This window comes from Castor canadensis, chromosome 8 (assembly GCF_047511655.1).
Source record: "Castor canadensis chromosome 8, mCasCan1.hap1v2, whole genome shotgun sequence".
Classification (NCBI taxonomy): Eukaryota; Metazoa; Chordata; class Mammalia; order Rodentia; family Castoridae; genus Castor; species Castor canadensis.
In genome coordinates this window covers 121,260,210-121,279,476 of record NC_133393.1, presented here as the reverse complement: position 1 = coordinate 121,279,476, position 19,267 = coordinate 121,260,210, and the positions used below count along the sequence as shown (strand labels likewise).

Sequence of the window (19,267 nt, the reverse complement as noted above, 5' to 3'; positions counted from 1 at the left end):
TTCAGTATGAATTACCTTGTGTAAAGCTTTTTAAAGCTCCCTCTCTCTCAAAAAAAAAGCTCTACCTGGACATGATGGATCATGCCTGTAATGCCAGGTACTCTACAGGCAGAGGCAGGAGGATTTTTCTAACAGGTTAGGTAGTGTTAGTAACACTGTATCTCAAAAACAAAATGAAAACAAAAGGCCTAAGGTAGCATGGCTTGAGAAGATAGAGTGTTGCCTAGCAAGCCTGAGGTCCTGGATTCAATCCCCAGAACTGGAGGCAGGGCAGGGGAGGGGAGAGGATCCTTAGTGTGCTTCATGAATTTATAGTAGAAGACAAGCAGAACTGTATGGATATCTTGGGGCTAGAGTAAATTTTTGTTTTCACACCTGCCAATGCATTTGGTGTCACAACAAATACTAATCAAGTAAATAAAAAAGTTATCAATCGATGTATGTTGCAGGTTAGAGTTAAATATTACACTGAATGTTATACCTTGTTTACCTTTGTTTGAACTAAGCTCATAAAAGCCTGGTAGTAAGCAACAACATGCTTTAGAATTAGTTATAGACTGTTTAGAGGTTAATGTGGAAACATTCCAAAAAGCTCAATTTACTTTCTGAAAGTTCACTTCGATTTTAAAGTACACATATAGAACATGTATAGATTAGCAGTGGTGACAACTAAAGGTGATATTTGTTAAACTCTATCAGGTTTTAAGTTCACAAGCAGGTCAAGTTGAAGAGGGCTTGAGAAAATCTATCTGTTCATTAACTGGATGAAACACTCACTTACCCCTTGGCCAACTGCAACCCGCTCCAATGCCTTTAAGGAGAAAAAACAAAACAAAGATTGCTGATATATTTAGTCTTATCGCATAAGATTTATAAGCATATTCCACAAGGATTTGTAAAAGTGACATTTAAATGATTAAGTGATAACATGTAAGTTTATACAACTAAAACTGTCAATATCATTCAAGAATGTTAACCATTATGCTTTATAAGTTAGGGATAATTCATAATGGATATGTGTCATATACAGAAACACACACACTCCTATTACATTCACTCTTGGATTGCAGAAGGAATTAGAAAACAGGAAAGAAGTGAAATAACACAGACTGACTCATGTTTAGTGTAGCTAATCAAATAAATCCAAAACTATTATGTATACATGCAGGCATACAGATATTTGCATGCTTCATTTCAATAAATTTCTTATAACTTACAATGAAAATATAATTTTACCTTATTTTTGTTTTTTCAGTACTGGGGATCAAACTCAAGGCTTTGTGCATGCTGGACAGATGCCCCACCAGTAAGCTACATTCCCACCCCTAATTTCAGCTTTGAACAAATAAAAATGAAAAGATTACAGTTGAAAGCTTATTAAAAAAATTTTTTTTGGAAGTCCTGGGACTAGAAATCAGAGCTTCATGTTTGCTAGACAAGCATTCTACTACTTGAATCACATGTCCAATCCTTTTTTGCTTTGATCTATTTTTCAAGAGTCTTGTGCTTTTATTTGGGCTGGTCTTAGACTGCAATCGTCCTACCGCCACCTCATGAGTATCTGGGATTACAGCTGTTCACCACTGAGTCCAGCTTATTTTTTGATACAGGGTCTTGCTGACTTTTTTGCCCAGCTGGCCTTGAACCGCAATCCTCCCACTTTCCACCTCTCAAGTAGCTGAGGTTACAGATACACATCACACCATCCCTAGCCTCGGTTTGCAAGTATTCTATGGAGAAGTTTTGCATCTATGCCTACAGATGTAAGGAAACTGGTCTAATTTTCTTTGTGTGTGTGTGTATGTGTGTATATCTGGTTTGGATACTGGGTAATATGGTCTTCATAAATGAGTTCAGTAGCATTCCTTCCCTTTTTATTTTATGGAATAGTTTGAGGAACACTGCTATTAATTCTTCTTTGAAGGTCTGATAGAATTTAGCAGTGAATCTGTCCAGCCGTGGGCTTTTCTTTTCTGGGAGATTGTTTATTACTACTCCACCCTGATTGCTTGTTATAGATCTGTTTAAGTGGTTAATAGTCTCTCGGTTCAATTTTGGTAGGTCATAGGAGTCTAGAAACTTATTCATTTCTTCTAGATTGAGTTTATTAGAACATAGTTTTTCAAAATATTCCCTAAAGATTCAGTATGCATTTCCTGAGATATCCCTTTAGTTATCTCTTATTTTATTATTTTGGTGATTCCTCTCTTACTTTTGGTTAGTCTGGCTAAGGGAGTGTCAATATTGTTAATTTTTTCAAAGAACCAACTTTTTGTTTGACTCATTCTTTGTACTGTTTTTATAGTCTCCAGTTCTTTAATTCTGCCCTATGATTTATTTCTATCTTCTGCTTTGGATTTTGCTCATTCATGTTTTTCTGAGGCTGGGGTATGTCACTAGGTAAACTTTCCCATTACTGCTGCCTTTCTTGTGTCCCAAAGGTTCTAGTAAGTTGTGTTCTCATTTTCACTTGAATCTAGGAATTTTTAATTTCCCCCCTATTTTTTTGGTGATCCACTGATCATTTAATAATGTATTGTTTGCTGCCCCATCTTCGGATATTTTCTGTAATTTTTTGTTGTTGATTTCTAGTTTTATTCCATTGTGATCTGATAAAATACATGAGGTTATTTCAATTTTCTTATTTTTATTAACACTTCCTTTATGTTCTAAAGTAAGATTTTTTTGGTACAAAGTTCAGTGGTCTGCTAGAAGAATGTGTATTCTATGGCTAGTGGGTGGAATATTCTGTAGACGTCTGCTAAGTCTACTTGATCTACAGTGTTAATTCTGAAGTTTCTTTATTGATTTTTTTGGTCGGGATGTCTTATATATTGGAGAGAATGACATGCTGGTCACCCATTATTATTGTGTTGGGGTCTATCTGTGCTTTTATATCCAGTAGTGTTTGTTTTATTAAATTGGGTGTGTCAATGTTCAGTCAATGTATGCTATAATTTTTATATCCTCTTGATAGGACAGTATCAATATGAAATGAGTTTTGTCTCTTCAAACTAATTTTTGTTTGAAGTCTGCATTGTCTGAGATGAGTACAGCAATTCCTGCTTGCTTTTGTTCTCCATTTTCTTGGAATACCTTTTTCCATCCTTTCATTTTAAACCTGTTTGTCTCTGCTAGCAAGGTGCATTTCTTATAAGGCAATAAACGGATAGAGATTGTGTTTTAATCCAATCTGCCAGTCTGTTTTTTTGATCAGAGAAATGAGATCATTAATATTCAAAGTTATTATTGAAAAATATGTAGTAATTCCTGGCATTTTGTTGTTTTTGTAATGCTGGATTTCCTAATCCTCACTTGCTTATATGCTTTTTTGGTGAAATTTATTCTTTTTGTATTTTCACGTTTGTGTTTCTTTTTCTCTTCTGTGAAAAGGATATTCTTGAAATACCTTCTGCAGTAATGATTTAGTGTTCGTGAATTGCTTTTGTTTTTGTTTATCAGGAAAGGTTTTATTTCTCCTTCAATTATTAAGGGTATCTTTGCTGGATACAGTAATCTAAGTTGTCAGTTATCTTCTTTCAGGGCTTGAAATACATCATTCCTTTCTTTTAGAATTTCTGTTGAGAAGTCTGCTGTTATTCTGATAGGTTTGCCTTGATATATGACTTAGTGCTTCTTCCTTTCAGCTCTTAATATCCTTTCCTTGTTCTGTACACTCAATGTTTAACTATATACACTGTGGAGAGATTCTTTCTTGGTATTGTCTGCTTGGTGTTTTAAAAGCCTCCTGTACTTGGATGTCAATTTCTTTTCCAAGACTTGGGAAATTTTATACTATTTTATTGCATATGTTTTCTTTGCCTTTATCTTCCACCTTTTCACTTCCTTCTATGCCCATGATTCATATGTTTGGTCTTCTAATGGTGTCCCAGATATCTTTCATGTTCTATTCATATTTTCTTACTTTGGTTGCTTTATTATTTGTCTTAATTTTCTAATTCATCTATCTTGTCTTCAATACCTAATAATTTGACTTCAACTTTATCCAGTCTGTTTGCAAGGCTTTCACTGAGATTTTAAATTTTACTTATTGAGCTTTTCATTTCCAGAACATCAACTGGTTTTTTCAGCATTTCTATATCTTTACTGAATTCCTCTTTCATATTCTGTATTATCTTCCTTATTTAATTTAGCTGTTTATTAGCATTCTCTTGGAATTCATTTGAGTCCTCTTTAATTTCATTGATCAATTTTATAATGATTCTTTGTCTGAGATTTCATCCACTTCACTATCATGAGTAGCTCATTATTGTAGAATTGTTGACTTTTGGATGAGCCATGTTCCTTTGTTTTTTCAGAGTTCCTGTGTTTCTGAACAGAATTTGCACAACTGAAGCCACGTCACTGGTGGAGGTTTTAGCCACCTGTAGTCTTTCAGGTGAAGTATTCTAATGTTCAGGAAGGACTGTAATGGCGGGCTGATTTGCAGTTTCTCCATTGGACTGTGGGTGTAGCTCAGTAGCCAAGCATTCACCCTTGTGGTCAGGGCAGTGGGCTTGTTTCCCAGCGCCACAAAGAGGAAAACTAGTTAAGAGTCTCTTGTATTTACTAGTGTATTGGTTGGGGCTGTATATGGCCTCAGGGTGGGGCCACTCTAGGGTCAGTTGTCTGCTTCAGCGCTGCTTTCACTTTAGAAGCTTCCCTTCTTTGTGTACTAGGAGCCAAAGTTGGAAAAGTAAGTTTAATTTTTGCAGATGTACAAGGTCACTGACAAGGCCAATAACCTGCCTCTATTGTTACAGATAATTAGTAACAGAGTAGGAACTAAAAACTTTTCCCATGAATGTGGTTTATTTCTAATACCCTTGTGCGTTGTAGATAAAGTGGGGAAACCAGAATTCATTGTATTTAAATGTGTTTCCTAGAAATTGTTGTAAGAATTACAGAATAAATACAATTTAAGAATATCTTCAATGTACTTGAAATTTGCTTGAAGAATACTTTCATTGACTATCAAGTGCCAAAGAGTATGTCAAGGACACAGGAAATAATTATTACATAAATTTCATATGAAATCAAACAGCAACCAACTCACAATAAATTAATAAATTGAAGATAAGAATGTGTTTTCATTTATGGTACTCACAGTGCTAATTTCAGATAAGATTTATGTTATGAATTCTTCTACAAGTTAAACTAAATGAAGAAATAAAAAATAATTTTTATAAGAAAATTATTTAATGTTAATAATAATATCATGTAATGGTAGACTACCTTTATATGGGGTGCTGATAAGTTTATTTTTTAATTTTCATCAAGTATCTTATTTTATGCTTTTATATTTTTTCCTTTATTCTTGTGCTACATGGGTGTACATTGTGGCATTTATAAAGGTTCTTATAATGTATCAAATTGATTACAAATTGATCAGTTTAGTTCAAAAATATAAATAATAAATTTTGATTACATAATAAAGGATAACAAGGTCAATGATAAGAAGTTTCTAGCTAACATTAGTACTGTTCTTGGGCAATAAACAAAGATTAGAAAAATGCACTAAGTGTTCCTTTCATACTAATCTACAATATTTTTAGTTTTATCAGGTTTAAAGTACGCTGACGAGGTTTCCCTAATTTAACTAAAATTTTATTTCTGGCTGATGTTCTTAAATATTTATCTGAAATTTATCTCTGAAGAGTATTTTTCTTTTTTTTAATCCTTTATGCTTTAAACACTTTTGGAAAAGGTCAGTTACAGAGCAAAAGGCAATAACACAAGATGAACCAAAAGAAATGTTTCTTAGACTTACCAAAATTACTTTAGAATTTAAAAAAAAAGAAAGAAAGAAAGGAAAGAATTTGAGGTGAGCAAGGGTTGGGATATTGCTAAGGAGGGAGGCATTCCAATAAAGGTGAGAATGACTATGAGATCTTGGAGTAATATAGTCTTTAAATTTTATATTTATGTGATTTAATTTTCAAAAAAATTTTTGGCTTGTTAAATGCTCACTTTATAGCACTTATACCTGTTTTATGGATATCATACATTCTTTTGTATTTCTAAGGGATATTAATAATTATTTTATGCTACTTTGGGTAGTCTCTAGTTCCTCAAAGTTTTTCCTTTTTATAAAAACATCCCCTCTACTTTTTAATGTTGGACTTTCTTTAAACATCTAATGATTCTTGGCAGTTTGTTGGTCATTAAAATGGGTGTAACATCAACCTTATTACAAACACTGTGTTTATGAGTGAGAACTACTAATTAAGAGCTTCACCACAGAGGAACAGATATACCCTGTTTAATTGTGAAATCCTGATGCAAGTATCTTTAAGTATGTTCTCTTAGGATACTCAAATTCTGTAGAAAACGCTACTTCAATTTCTTACCTGCCTGGCTATCATTCTAAGAATGACTGTCATTCCAACAAAATTCTGAACAAGTTTTATTTATATACAGAATAGAATGTAGAAGACACATTTCCAGAGGAGTGTTTTAAGTAAGACGATGTAAGGGAAATGTTATTTTAGCATAAAAATATTTCTAAGTTATTTCCAAGATATATGAACTCTGCAAATTACATAGCAATGTAAAAAATAGTATGCCAGTGGCAAAGAAATAATGGACCTTTAAAGAATTCATTTATTGTGTGATTGGACAATTTATTCAACTACAGTTTATTAAAAATTTTAATGTGTGAATTTAAGGTATCCAATATAATGACTTTTTATACTATACATAGTGAAATGATTAATACAGGTAAGCAATTTAACATAACTGTTGTCTCACACAGTTTTTGTGTATATGGTAAGAGTACCTAAAATCTACTCTCAGAAAATGCCCAGTATATAACACAATAGTACAAACTATAGTCCTGATGCTGTAATTCAGATCTCTGTATCTACTTATCCTATATAACTGGAACATTTTAAATTTCTGATAACAAAATACCCATTACAGTTTTTCACATGTTCCTCCTTTGTAAACCAAAATAATACATGAGCAAAGCTTGGACTAGTGTTCTAGGTGTGAGGACACTAGTCAAATCAAGCACAATGATGTTTTATTTAACTAAATGATGATTACTTTCTATCCCAGGTAGCTTAATATTGTTTCATTCTATTAAAAATTAAGAGACAAATAAATTACTTCTGCAAAATAACACAAAGACACTGTAAAGCTATGTATAAAGTAATCTGACTCTGTGTTTAAGATTTTGTAGTTGGTACACATTATATAATAATTAACATAATTACATGTAAACATTTACTATGACACTACATGTACAGTGTATAATGTTTGAATAGAAATCTGCACTATACAAAAACATTAATGATGATGCTCTGTGAAATTTGGAATTTAACATATATTAGCCAAATATCAAACTGTGCAACATCTGGTTAAAGCTCTTACTCTAGGAAAATAATTTTACTGTACCAAACATGCTGACATTCTGGCGTTACGTCCACAGCACCATCTCTCTTCCTTTAAATATTGGCACATTGGAAATCCCCACTTTTCTTGAGTACATTCTGCAGATGGAGGAAAATATGGATTATTTAAAGAAATTCTTCCTCTTTCAGTTAAAGTAAATAATCTAATGAGAAAGTAAATCAGTCATTGAGAAAGTCAAACAGTAGTTAAGCATGGAAGTGGTAATGTTTAATAGTTCATTCCAGTTTGTTAATTGAAAGCATATTAATATTATGAAATTGGTATTTGTTCAACAACAGCTGCTTTGTATTTTAAGCCCCAAGTCTGATACCAACCAATTTGCCAAAACCATTTCTCTAAGATTTAGCAAGCATTATTTAAAGTGAAATACACGTCACATTTGGTGTAATTTTAGGAGGTTGGTAATGAGATACCAGGCATTTACTGCTGACTTGGCCTTGTTTAAAAAAAAATGACATACTTTAAAATATAATATTTGGCACTTTATTACAGGACAGTATGAATTTATTCCTAACAATATTGAGGCATCATTCTTTTTTTTTTTGCCACTGTGAACACTTTTCAGAAAAAGAACAGCTGTACAGGCTCTTATTTCTTCATTGTTTTAAGAGGCTGCACTCCAGTTTGGCTCAACTGCACATATGATTCAAGGAATGACAACAAAAATCAACATTATCTACTGCCCAACTCACTGACAGAACTACATATGTAACTTGATGTTCTAGTGCTTCAAATAGACTGTTAGTTTCATGAGGTCTTTCAAAAAGAAATGAAAAAAAAATTTATTTTAAATTAAAACCTGGGAAATAGATTTCAATATTCTAACAACTGTGACAACTAAATGAAAATAGAAATAAATATAAATTTAATTTTCTACTAGGTTATAAAATAAAATAGAACTTCAAACCTGAGAACAAAATGAACAAAAAAATCTTTAAAAGAAAATGCAACTGAGGAAGATTCTATGAAATAAATTTCTACATTATAAAGGATCAAATGATTTTTGGGGGAGTGGTATTAAAGTTTGGATTCAAGGCCTTGTGTTTGTTAGGTAAGTGCTCTTCTATTTTAGCCACACCTCCAGCCTACCATACGCTTTTTAATTAAAAGAGAGGAAGTTTAAATTTCATGCAGATCATAAATGTGTGAAAGAGGTTTCTCTCAGCTATTAAATTAAAATTTATAAAATATCCTATTGAGAATCAGATTGATAATTGGATTATTTCTTCACCCCCCCAAATCAGAATAAATAATAATGGTAGTTTTTATATAGTATTGAATATTGTGAAACAATATTATAGTGCTTTATATGTATTAATTTGCTTTAGTTCCTAAAGTAACTATAGAACTATGTATACTATTATTCCCAGAAAGGGAAACTGAGCATAGGCAGGTTATAGAAACTGCCCGATTTACAAACCTAGTATGTGGCAGACTGAGAATTTAAACTCTGGCAGTCTGACTCCAAAACCCATGTCCTTAACCATCAAGCTATAAAAATGTACATTTAAGAACAATTCCACCTGCAATTGCATAGGTCTCACAGAGTCTTCGAAGCCTATCCAGGCTGTGGGGTTCTCTGGTTTATTTATGTTCTTGAATGTTTTAGGATTTAATGGAAACATGCTTATTACTAACCAAAAGGATTGCTATAGGCAGATCTTACTGCAAAGAGTAAGGAGCTAGAGACAGACTGTGTGTTATTTTATTCTTAGTGGCTAGAAAAAAGTTAGTTTCCCATCCCCATCTCCTTGTTCCTTGTAATAACAGAGCATTCAACATCCCCTACACAGCTACTAGAGTAGCTACAGAAATAGGGTTTGACCGACTGGATGTGGGCAGAAGTGATATGTGCAAATCTGAGGTCCTATGTTTAAAGGTGGGAGGGCATGCTCCTTTTCTTATACTCCCCACTCCCTTATTTCATTCCTCTGTCTGAGTGTGATCATAGTGGTAGGCCAAACTATGACCATGTAAACAAAAGCACCAGAGGACAAAACAACAAAATAGAAGAATCTGGGTTCTTGGGAGGTGTTTTTTAGTAGACAGCTCCCATAGTAGCTTTAATTGTCTACCTCTAGATGAAACTTAAATATCCATCTCTCTTGTTTAAATCACTATTACTTTGGTTCTGAACCTATCATGCTCCCCAACTTTTTATAACTTAGCACTCTTAGAATCTGGAAAATTTTATACATTATACTGGAATAAACAGATGAGGATCATTTTATTCAAAGGTAAAACCTAGGCAATGAAGGAAACAATGTATCCATCAAGCATTTAGGGTACAGTAATTGAATAGTCCTGTTCTAATTAATGTAAAGATCCTTTTTAAGAATGTGATGTTTGAACAGAGACTTAAATCAAATGAGGAAGCAAGCCATGAGAATACAGTCAACCCCTGTATTCCTGCATTCCACATCCATAGATTCAACCAACCATGGAACTGAAAATATTTCTTAAAAAACTGAGTCTGTACTGAACATGTAAAGACTATACTTTTCATGTCATTATTCCATAAACAATACTGTATGAAAACTACTTATATAACATTTACATTGTATTAGGTATTATAAGTAATCCAGATGATTCAAAGTATAGGCTATACTCAAATATTATGCTATTGTATATAAAGTACTTGAGCACCGGTAGCTCTGAGTAGTTCTGTAGCTAATCTCCTGCAGAAACCAAGGAACGACTGTATTAAGCGATGATATAATGAAACAAGAAACAAAACAAAACAAAAAACAACAAAAAACCCCCCTATAGTTTCAATGAGACATATTTAAAACATGGAAAACTATCTTATAATTTCAGTGTAAATGACTAGCAATTTCCTAACCTCTTCTCATATCCCAACCAACCAAATAGCTACAAAGAAAGAAACACACAAACAAGCTTGAAAATTAGAAAAAGGAGATGGAAGTCAACTTATTGCAGAACATGAAACAAATCTCACTTAAAAAAAACAACCAAAAGTGGATTTATAATGAAAATGTAAATAGTGGACCTCAACTGCTCTGGAATTCACCTTAGGCTGGGAAGAAAAAAGCATGTCTACTTGCCTGAAAATAGGTAGAGAAATCCTCCTCGAGTGATAACCTAAAGAAAACTTGAACTGAAAAAAAATTACTCAACATTAGATTGAAAAAGAGTACAGAATTTCTGAAAAATCCATTACATTGGAAGGGGTATATCATTTCCAGGGGAAAAATATCTAAAATAAGAAACCCATAGCCAAATTTTTCCCAAATTCTTGACCCACAGAAACTCTGAAAGATATTAAATAATTATTGTATCTACAAGCCATTCAATTTCAGGGGTAATTTCCTACACAGTTTTAGATTTAAAAAATGCAGTCTAGAAATAGCAATGAGTGTGAGATTACCCCATACGAGAGATGTGAGACAGAAAAATCCACTGCTTAAAGGATATGGGAAGTATGATTCTTTGGAGAAGAGACAGACTTTGATTATGCAAGAAAATAAAGTACCTTTCAGAGAAGATGTTAAAAGATACAGTCGTTTTGTGATGACTGACAGAATTTGAGAAGCTGTAGAAGGATTTTGGAATCAGGGAGAATATAAGACACAGTCAAAACAAAGTGCACATGGAGACTCATTTGATTAGGGCCCTGGAAATGAGATGAGCTGGGTGATATGGGTTGGTGGCTGGCATGTATGGAGATAAAAGGCATGATGAGATTATTCTTTAAAGTCCCTAGACAGACAGTAGTGAAACTATGAGTTTTGTGGTAGTGTGAAGAAAGGGGAGGGAATTTTTCCAACTTTTTCCAAGAGTTCAGCAAGTCTCAACTAACTTCTGGTGATAAAGGGGATGCATATGCAGAGACATATGGCATCACTGTTTCCAGATAACACAGCAGGGAAGCCAGCAGGGGAGCAGTCACTCATGGAGCACAGTGGTCTATCATTGGAGAAATAGAAGTGAGCAAAGGATGGTTTCATTTCATGTATGTACCATGATTTGTGCAGATGAAGGTGATGAAACTACAGGAGGGTTATCCTTTTCCTTAGAGCTTATAAAGCTACCATGCACTGCCACAATGAAGGCTAAAGGAAGGGTACTCTCAAAGGAGAGTACCCAAGCTGAAGAGCCCTCTTAAGGACTACATAACGAAGTGTGAAAGATAGGACAGTCTTACTCCTTAAATATAAGAAAAGTATGTTGAACACAGCATATAGTTGGTCCTTTTCTTTTCTTTTAAGCCATTCAGCCCCTCTAGCTAAGTAAGGACTTACTACTGCTTTCTCATTCTTCAACTGCATGCTTAAATGTTATCTCAACAAATAAGGCCTTTCCTGGCCATCCTATATAAAATGTCTTTTATGTCCCTGCTGTATGACAATTTTATTTTTCTGTACAGCACTTATCACCCTCATATATATTTATATAATACCATCTGTTATGTAAATGTATCATATACATTTATAAATGCATTTTTATATAATTTGTTAATATATCACATATATAATTTACCTATAAATCATATATTATATATTTACATATATAAATGTATCATGTAAATATATATCCTCTCTCTATATTAGATGATATATAAATATACATGTATATTTGCTTATTACTCTGCTGTCTCTACCCACTAGCACTTACTTTATTTATTTATTTTTTTTCATTTTTCTTTTATTATTCATATGTGCATACAAGGCTTGGTTCATTTCTCCCCCCTGCCCCCACCCCCTCCCTTACCACCCACTCCACCCCCTCCCGTTCCCCCCCCTCAATACCCAGCAGAAACTATTTTGCCCTTATTTCTAATTTTGTTGTAGAGAGAGTATAAGCAATAATAGGAAGGAACAAGGGGTTTTGCTGGTTGAGATAAGGATAACTATACAGGGCATTGACTCACATTGATTTCCTGTGCGTGGGTGTTACCTTCTAGGTTAATTCTTTTTGATCTAACCTTTTCTCTAGTTCCTGGTCCCCTTTTCCTATTGGCCTCAGTTGCTTTAAGGTATCTGCTTTAGTTTCTCTGCATTAAGGGCAACAAATGCTAGCTAGTTTTTTAGGTGTCTTACCTATCCTCACCCCTCCCTTGTGTGCTCTCGCTTTAGCACTTACTTTATAATGAGAATATAACTTATATTGAAGGGTAAATCAATAAATATATTTTCAGTTCATTAAGTTTAAGATCCTTTATTAAAGCTTCTTTTCTTTGTATGACATGCATACATGCCACAATTGTAATGCTTTCTAACAATAAAGATTTAAGTTATAGGCATCTCAGTCTTCTACAAAATATTATTTTTTTAAAAGAAGTATATATTAATTATCAGCCATTTTACCTCAACTTTAAAGTTTAGTCTTTGTTCTATTTCATTTTCATTAAGGACTAGGGTTCCTACACTTCATTAAAAATGTTTCAAGGGTATCTGAAGAACTGTACATAGAGACTGACACATTCTCAAAAGGTGACATTTCTTTTTAATTCCAAGTTTATAAACTTATTTTCTACCTTACAGTTTTAAAATTAGGATCAGTGGTTATCAGACAATTCTATGAGAATTTCTTGACTTTCATTTCAGCTTTAATTAAATCATTTTAGCCTTTAAATGAAGCCAAATTCTTATGGCATTCAAAATATTACCTAAGGATAAATTTAACATGGAACTGCCAAGATTTCTTTAGTCTAGTAACTTACTGGTTTCTCAAATTTATTAAAACTAAAAGGATAAGTATAATTGAAAAAAGGTGTGAATTACACCTATACTCTTTAGCATAAACAATGAATGTAACAAAATAAATTCAAAACAGTATAATGAGAAGAGGATAACTACCTAGTGAAAAAGGCAGTTAAGTTCTAAAAGTTGCTCTTCTCTCTTAAAATTATTATAAAACATGGGTATAAATATTTGGTAACCTTATTATAACGATAGTTTATGTGTAGATGCCAACAATGATTCGTATTATGAAGGAGGTACTAGAGAGAGATACTGGAACTCGAGACACTTAAAGAAAATTACACCACAGTGATCATATATTCATGGCAATTAGTTCATTCTATAAAAATGAATTAAGCTCCTATTGGTCGTTTCCTTCTGCCTTCACCAGAATGCATCTTTCAGTCACTGAGACATTCATTCCACATATAAGCTTTGTTTTGGAGAAGATTCTGAAGGGGATAGCTGCTAATGGCAAAAACATAATTTCACCATTGGGAAAATAAGAAAATAACTTATTATCTCTAATTTGTTTCTTTCTAGAACATTTTTATGTTAATTTGACTATGCCACAGGATGCCCATGTATCTGCTTACACATAATTTCTGAATCTGCCTGTGAAGTTCTGGGAAGGAACTGGCATCTGAATTGGTGGAAGAGAATGAAGGAGATTCCCCTCCCCAAACTGAATGTCAGCATCCAATCCACTGAGGGACTGAATAGAACAAAAAGGTGGAAAAAGGTTGAATTCTCTCTCTGGGCCTGACTGCTTGAGCTGAAATATGTGTTCTCTTGAATTTGGACTGAGACTCAGACTATCAGTACTCCTGGTTCTCAGGCCTTCAGACTCAGACTGAAATGAATACTACTGGCTTTCCTATCTCTAACCTGTATAGCACGGGACTTCTCAGTCCCCATAACCATGAGTCAATTCTTTAAAACACTGACTACTACACTAGTTGTATATATTGTTATTTATAATATCTTTTTTCCCCTGCATGTCATCCCCATTTCTAGTTCTACTATTTTAGTATTTTACTTATTCTTTGGTTAAAAATATAAGCTATGTATGCAATCTCAAGGTATATGCATGGAAATTAAGAGTACATATATACAAAGGAAAATAAAAACCCAGGGAAAAGATGCATGCATTATGTTGATAGTCCTATTGACATTAAAACACTATTTTTTAATGAATCAGTCCAGATACTTTGGTCTTACATTCTAATGCATGAGTAAGGATGGTAAAGCCCAGGTGCTGAGGGAAAACATTAAGCTGATCTGATGAACACTGTCAGCAACTCTCCAACAGAGTTTATGACAGGGCTCCCTCTGCCACAAATCCTGCTTCTGATAAAACAGTTCATATTGAGACATATATGGCACACCTGAAACAGTCTTTATTCTGGTATTACGGTTCATACTGTAGCATCATTTCTATAAAAACTTCACTATTGGGCCAGACTGATAATGAAAGAATTTAGACAACTTCTTTAAATTTACTTACTACAGAAAAAAAAGAAATGTAAGAACACTGCATTTTTAACAAAACCTGTTTCAAAGGCATATTCTCTACAGTACCCAAATCCAGTTTTGTATATAAAAGCAATAGACTGTGAGCTAGTTTTTTTAAAAGTCTGTTTTACATTAGTTTGATAATTAACTCTCTTAAAAACCTCGATCAGCCTTCCTTTCATATTATTTTACATTCAAAGCATAAATTATTTCTGTTCACTACTTCTTTTAAGTGGAATGTTAATTAATTTTTTGTTTTATATTTAATCACATTCTTGGCTTTTTTTATTTACCATGAACACAAGGAGAAATTTTTAAAGCTGAATAGGCCTAATATATATAAGCTTCAAAAACCACTTTATATTAGTCACAAGAAATAATGAGGTGCAAATACAAGAAAGAAAGGGGCAAGTTGTATTAAAGATCCATTTCTAAAGATGGCTAGGCAGCAAAAAGATGCCCCAGGACAAACTTAAAATCAGTGCCAACATTCTAGAAAATGTACAGCTGACTGAAGATCAGATACAGCTGTCAGTGTGAGCTAATTGTACAAAGAATGCCAAGTACATCTAGAAATCTCTGTATTCATTCCATACAAATTGGCAAGAATTTTCTGTGACACAGGTCCAGCTGAACAGTGAAGAGTAATGTGATATGCAGCAAAAACTTATAAACAGTTGAATCTACAAGTTGGCAGTAGAGTCTACTTAACTCTTATAATATTGCAAAGAATACCTAGAATAGCCATTACAGAAACTGTTTTGAAGCTGAGATAGCTCTAAACAGTTTCTCACTGAGTTACTGAACTAGCTATTAACTAGTAATTAAGAAAATGAAAGCTTAAATATGTATTTGATATGAATTATTGTTAGATAGTTTCATTTCTTAAAACCCAGGCATATAAAACTTTGGTAAATATAACATGTATGCTATTATTATACTGGTATAGATTTAAAACTTTAACTCTCAAAAACTTCACTTTAGCTCTCAAATGCAGAATCATAGCAGGAAATATTTGTTTGTGCAAACCCAATATAATTAAGGAAAAAAGAACACTAAAACTATGTCACAATATTGTGATTTAGTTCAAGAAACAGGCATGTATTGGAAAGCTACATTCAAGTCAGGAGAATGACAGAAAAGCCATAGAGACAGATCTTCTAACTTAACCTCTCTCTTTGACTAATTTACAGGTAAGGTCACAGCAGTGTAAAGACAGAAGAAGAACTCTCCTTCTTAGTCAAAGTACCTCTTCTATTCAGTGTTTTTACACTCTAACAGACATTTAGAAATCACTATATCTATGCTTCCAATTCAACTTACACCCAACTCTAACATCACACTGTGGGAGGCAAGGCACATAACGCACAATATACACTTAAGTCATACTGTGACTAGAACATCCATCACTCTATGTTACTGCTGTCTTTTCTTATCTATAACAAAAATCTTTCTAACAGACTGGAATTTTCCTTCCTTCTTTACTTCCTCCTTCCCTCCCCTTGCTCCGTCCTTTCTCCTCCCCCTCCCCCTTCTCCTCCTTCTTTTTTTGTTTTTTGTTTTTTGAGAGGGTCTCACCATTCAAGCCCATGGACTTGAAATCACCTTCAGAGTGCTAGGATTACAAACCTGTGCCATCATGCCCAACTGTAAATTTATTTACATCATTTCATTTAGATATCCCCAGTATCTAGCAAAGTGGGCAGTGAGTGGGTACTCAGTTTGTTGAGTGTTTTCTAAACCTAAGTATGACCTATGTTGAATAAATGTTTAGTGACATTCTCATTGCTCTAACGTTTTGTGAATAAATTAGTTCTGTGCTCTCATAATTTTAGAGTCATTGTTTTAATTTTAATTTTAGGATGGTTTTAAAGTAGATGTTGCTAAAAAGAAATTCCGTGCCCCAATCTCTACATTTCTGACCAAGTATTGATGAAAGATAGAAAGGATAGCAGAGTTCAATGAAAAGAATGATTTGAAATATAATCAATAACTTAATTTGTTTTAAAACTTCATCAATTTTTATATTAAAATTCTTAGAAAAAATTCTAGTAATGCAAAAGGCACCATGATAGACAAGCTGAGTAAAATATTTCCTCTTTAACTTAGAAGTATACAACCTAGAAAAACCCTCTCAGTTTTAGTTGAGAAACTGAAGTCTTTTCATGAAAAGCTGGATGACTGAAAAAGAAACAAACTTAGGAAGATATAAATATTCTTTCATATTTGTTAAAATAAAGCAAGTCATTGTCTTAACCAATAGACATCCATCATTTGCTATATATTAGATAATTGTTGGGATGTTTAAAACAGCACAGATAAGGTGACTCACAGACTAAATGTGCAAATTCACTTACTTATGACAAATATAAATTTATATAGCAATGTTTTACAAAACACAGAGTACAGCCAAAGTAGTATTATTAGTGCTGACTCTTAGTGGCTCCAGAGATAGCTGAGAAGGTACATCTCTTCTCAACTCAAGCTTTTAGAAACATCAAGTTGACAGCTTGAAATCAGCCAATATGGGTATACTCACATCATGGAAAATCAGGAAATACAATACAGTGAGGCTTTTACTAAGAGACAACCATAAACATTTACCATCACACCACTTCCATTAATGGACTATGAGGTCAATTTGGTGGATTGTAACCAACATTTTTATGAAATTTAAGAAAAAAAAGGAACAGCATAAAAATGTCAATTTGCATTGTGTTGTAAGATTAAGTCCCTGTTAAAGAACAAATGAACCAACCAGAAAAAGACAAAAAGTACTTTTTTGTAAAATTAAGCATTAGTTTTTCATTTCTCTTTAAATGTACTAGATAGTGATGTAAGTTTTTTTTTTTTTTTCAGTGCTGGGTACCAGATCCAGGACCACATACATGCTAGGTGAGCATAGTACCAATGATCTATAATCCCAGCCTTCAAATATGTCTCTTTTTCTCTCTTTTTTTTGGTGGTGGTACTAGGGTTTGAATTTAGGGCCTTGTACTTGCTAGGCAAACACTCTACCACTTGAGTCATGCCTCTGGCTCCTAAAATGTATTCCTTAATGTGGTTCTGAGACCAAAAATGTGATACTGCCACTACAATTAAAAGAAAAAATATAATTTTCTTCCATAAACATGTTTTACAATTTTTGTGGTCATCATATTCATTGTGCTTGGGAGAAGAAATAAAAACTTTGTAGTTAGCAGAATATCTGGAAGCATCTTGTTCCTTCTCAAGAACAACAAAAAGAGAAATTATAATTTATGATCAGAAAAGAATCTGACTCTGTGACTTAAATAAGACCTAAATTTTATCAACATAGCTATTTCTTCTCAAGGTCTCTTATTGAATGTGTTTAGTTTTAACTAGAATTGAATCAGTTCTTTGAAATTTATACTGTTATCTCACATGGTCATTTCTACATCTTGTGCTTGCTATGTACCTCATAGTATGGTGAGTGTTAAGAATTAAAAGAAAAATTTTTAAATGAAGTTTTTACCATACAGGATCTCCGAGTCTACTGTGAGAAACACACATTAACAAACAATGATTAAATAATGTGGTGGGTATCAAAGCACAAAAATATATGAAGAGATCATCCCTCCTTTTAAAATGTTTTCATGTTACTCCTTCCAGATCCCATAAACAGAACATGAAAGACAGGAGATGGACAGATGGAAGGAAGGAAGAACGGAAGGAAGGAAGGAAAAAAGGAAGAAAGGAAGGAAAGGAGGAGGAAAGAAAGGAAAGAAGATAAAAGAGGAAGAAAAGGGTGTTTGTGCAGATGCAGTTAGTAAACTTACTCTTTTCTACTTTGCCTGCCTCAGAATAGAGGTTAAAAAGGCAAAATATTCACATTTTCAGACTCTCTTGCTGCTCAGAGTTATCTGTGAGTCATTTCAATACAATGAAACATGAAGGAATTCTAAGTAACTTTTGAACAGATTTTTCTTTTCCTCCTTAACTAAAGGGGAGAGATGATTGAGGAGAAAACCTCTACCTGATGCCTACTTCTCACTAAGTCATGATACGTAAAACTGTAGCAGCCCTATGAGAGAAGCTTAAACATGAACCCAGTGTACCAGTGTAAATGAACCAGTGACTCAACCCTAGAATTGCTACCTCCTGACCTTCTGTTATGTCAGGTAATTAAATGACCCTACTGTCTATGCCACTGTTAGGCAAACGTTACAAACTCAGCTCTTTCTTAGTAGTATTTCTTATCATGTAAGCTGCATTGACACTTACCCAGCTTGTCAAAACAGAACTTGGTAACCATCCTTAATACTTGCCTCTTCTTTATCTCCCACTCCTTAAATAACTTCTTTTTCTTGAACTCATCTATTTATTACTACTACAATCCTAAGTTTAGTCCTTATCATTGTGGTCTGAAATTATAAGAGTGTGCCCTATGAGGCTCTCCTCTGCATTTTCCCATATATAGGATTTATCATTTGTACCTATGAAACCAATGTTCAAGTTTGCCATGATATACAAATACCCAGAATAACTCAGTTGTCCCTTATCTACATACTGTCCTGATAAATACTAAGTGTCTTTCCAGCATCTGAATACTTTAAAAAAAATTTTATTACATGTGGTATTTTCAGTTGAATAGAGAAGGGCTGGCCAAGATA

At 33.5% G+C, this 19,267-nt stretch overlaps 1 protein-coding gene across 15 annotated transcripts in view; it reads right to left on the bottom strand.

The window, feature by feature from the left end:
• Nucleotides 1-19,267, bottom strand: part of Mettl25 (methyltransferase like 25) — a 94,819-nt gene that overhangs the window by 45,101 nt on the left and 30,451 nt on the right. For all 15 annotated transcript variants that reach the window (XR_012450921.1, XR_012450917.1, XR_012450925.1 and 12 more), the window contains 2 exons: nt 7,399-7,493; nt 782-811 (listed from right to left, as the gene is read on the bottom strand). Coding sequence is in view for 5 of the 15 variants with exons in the window: in XM_074084054.1 (XP_073940155.1) it covers nt 782-811; nt 7,399-7,493 (125 nt within the window). In the remaining 10 variants the exon portion in view is untranslated. The remainder of the gene's footprint in view (nt 1-781; nt 812-7,398; nt 7,494-19,267) is intronic.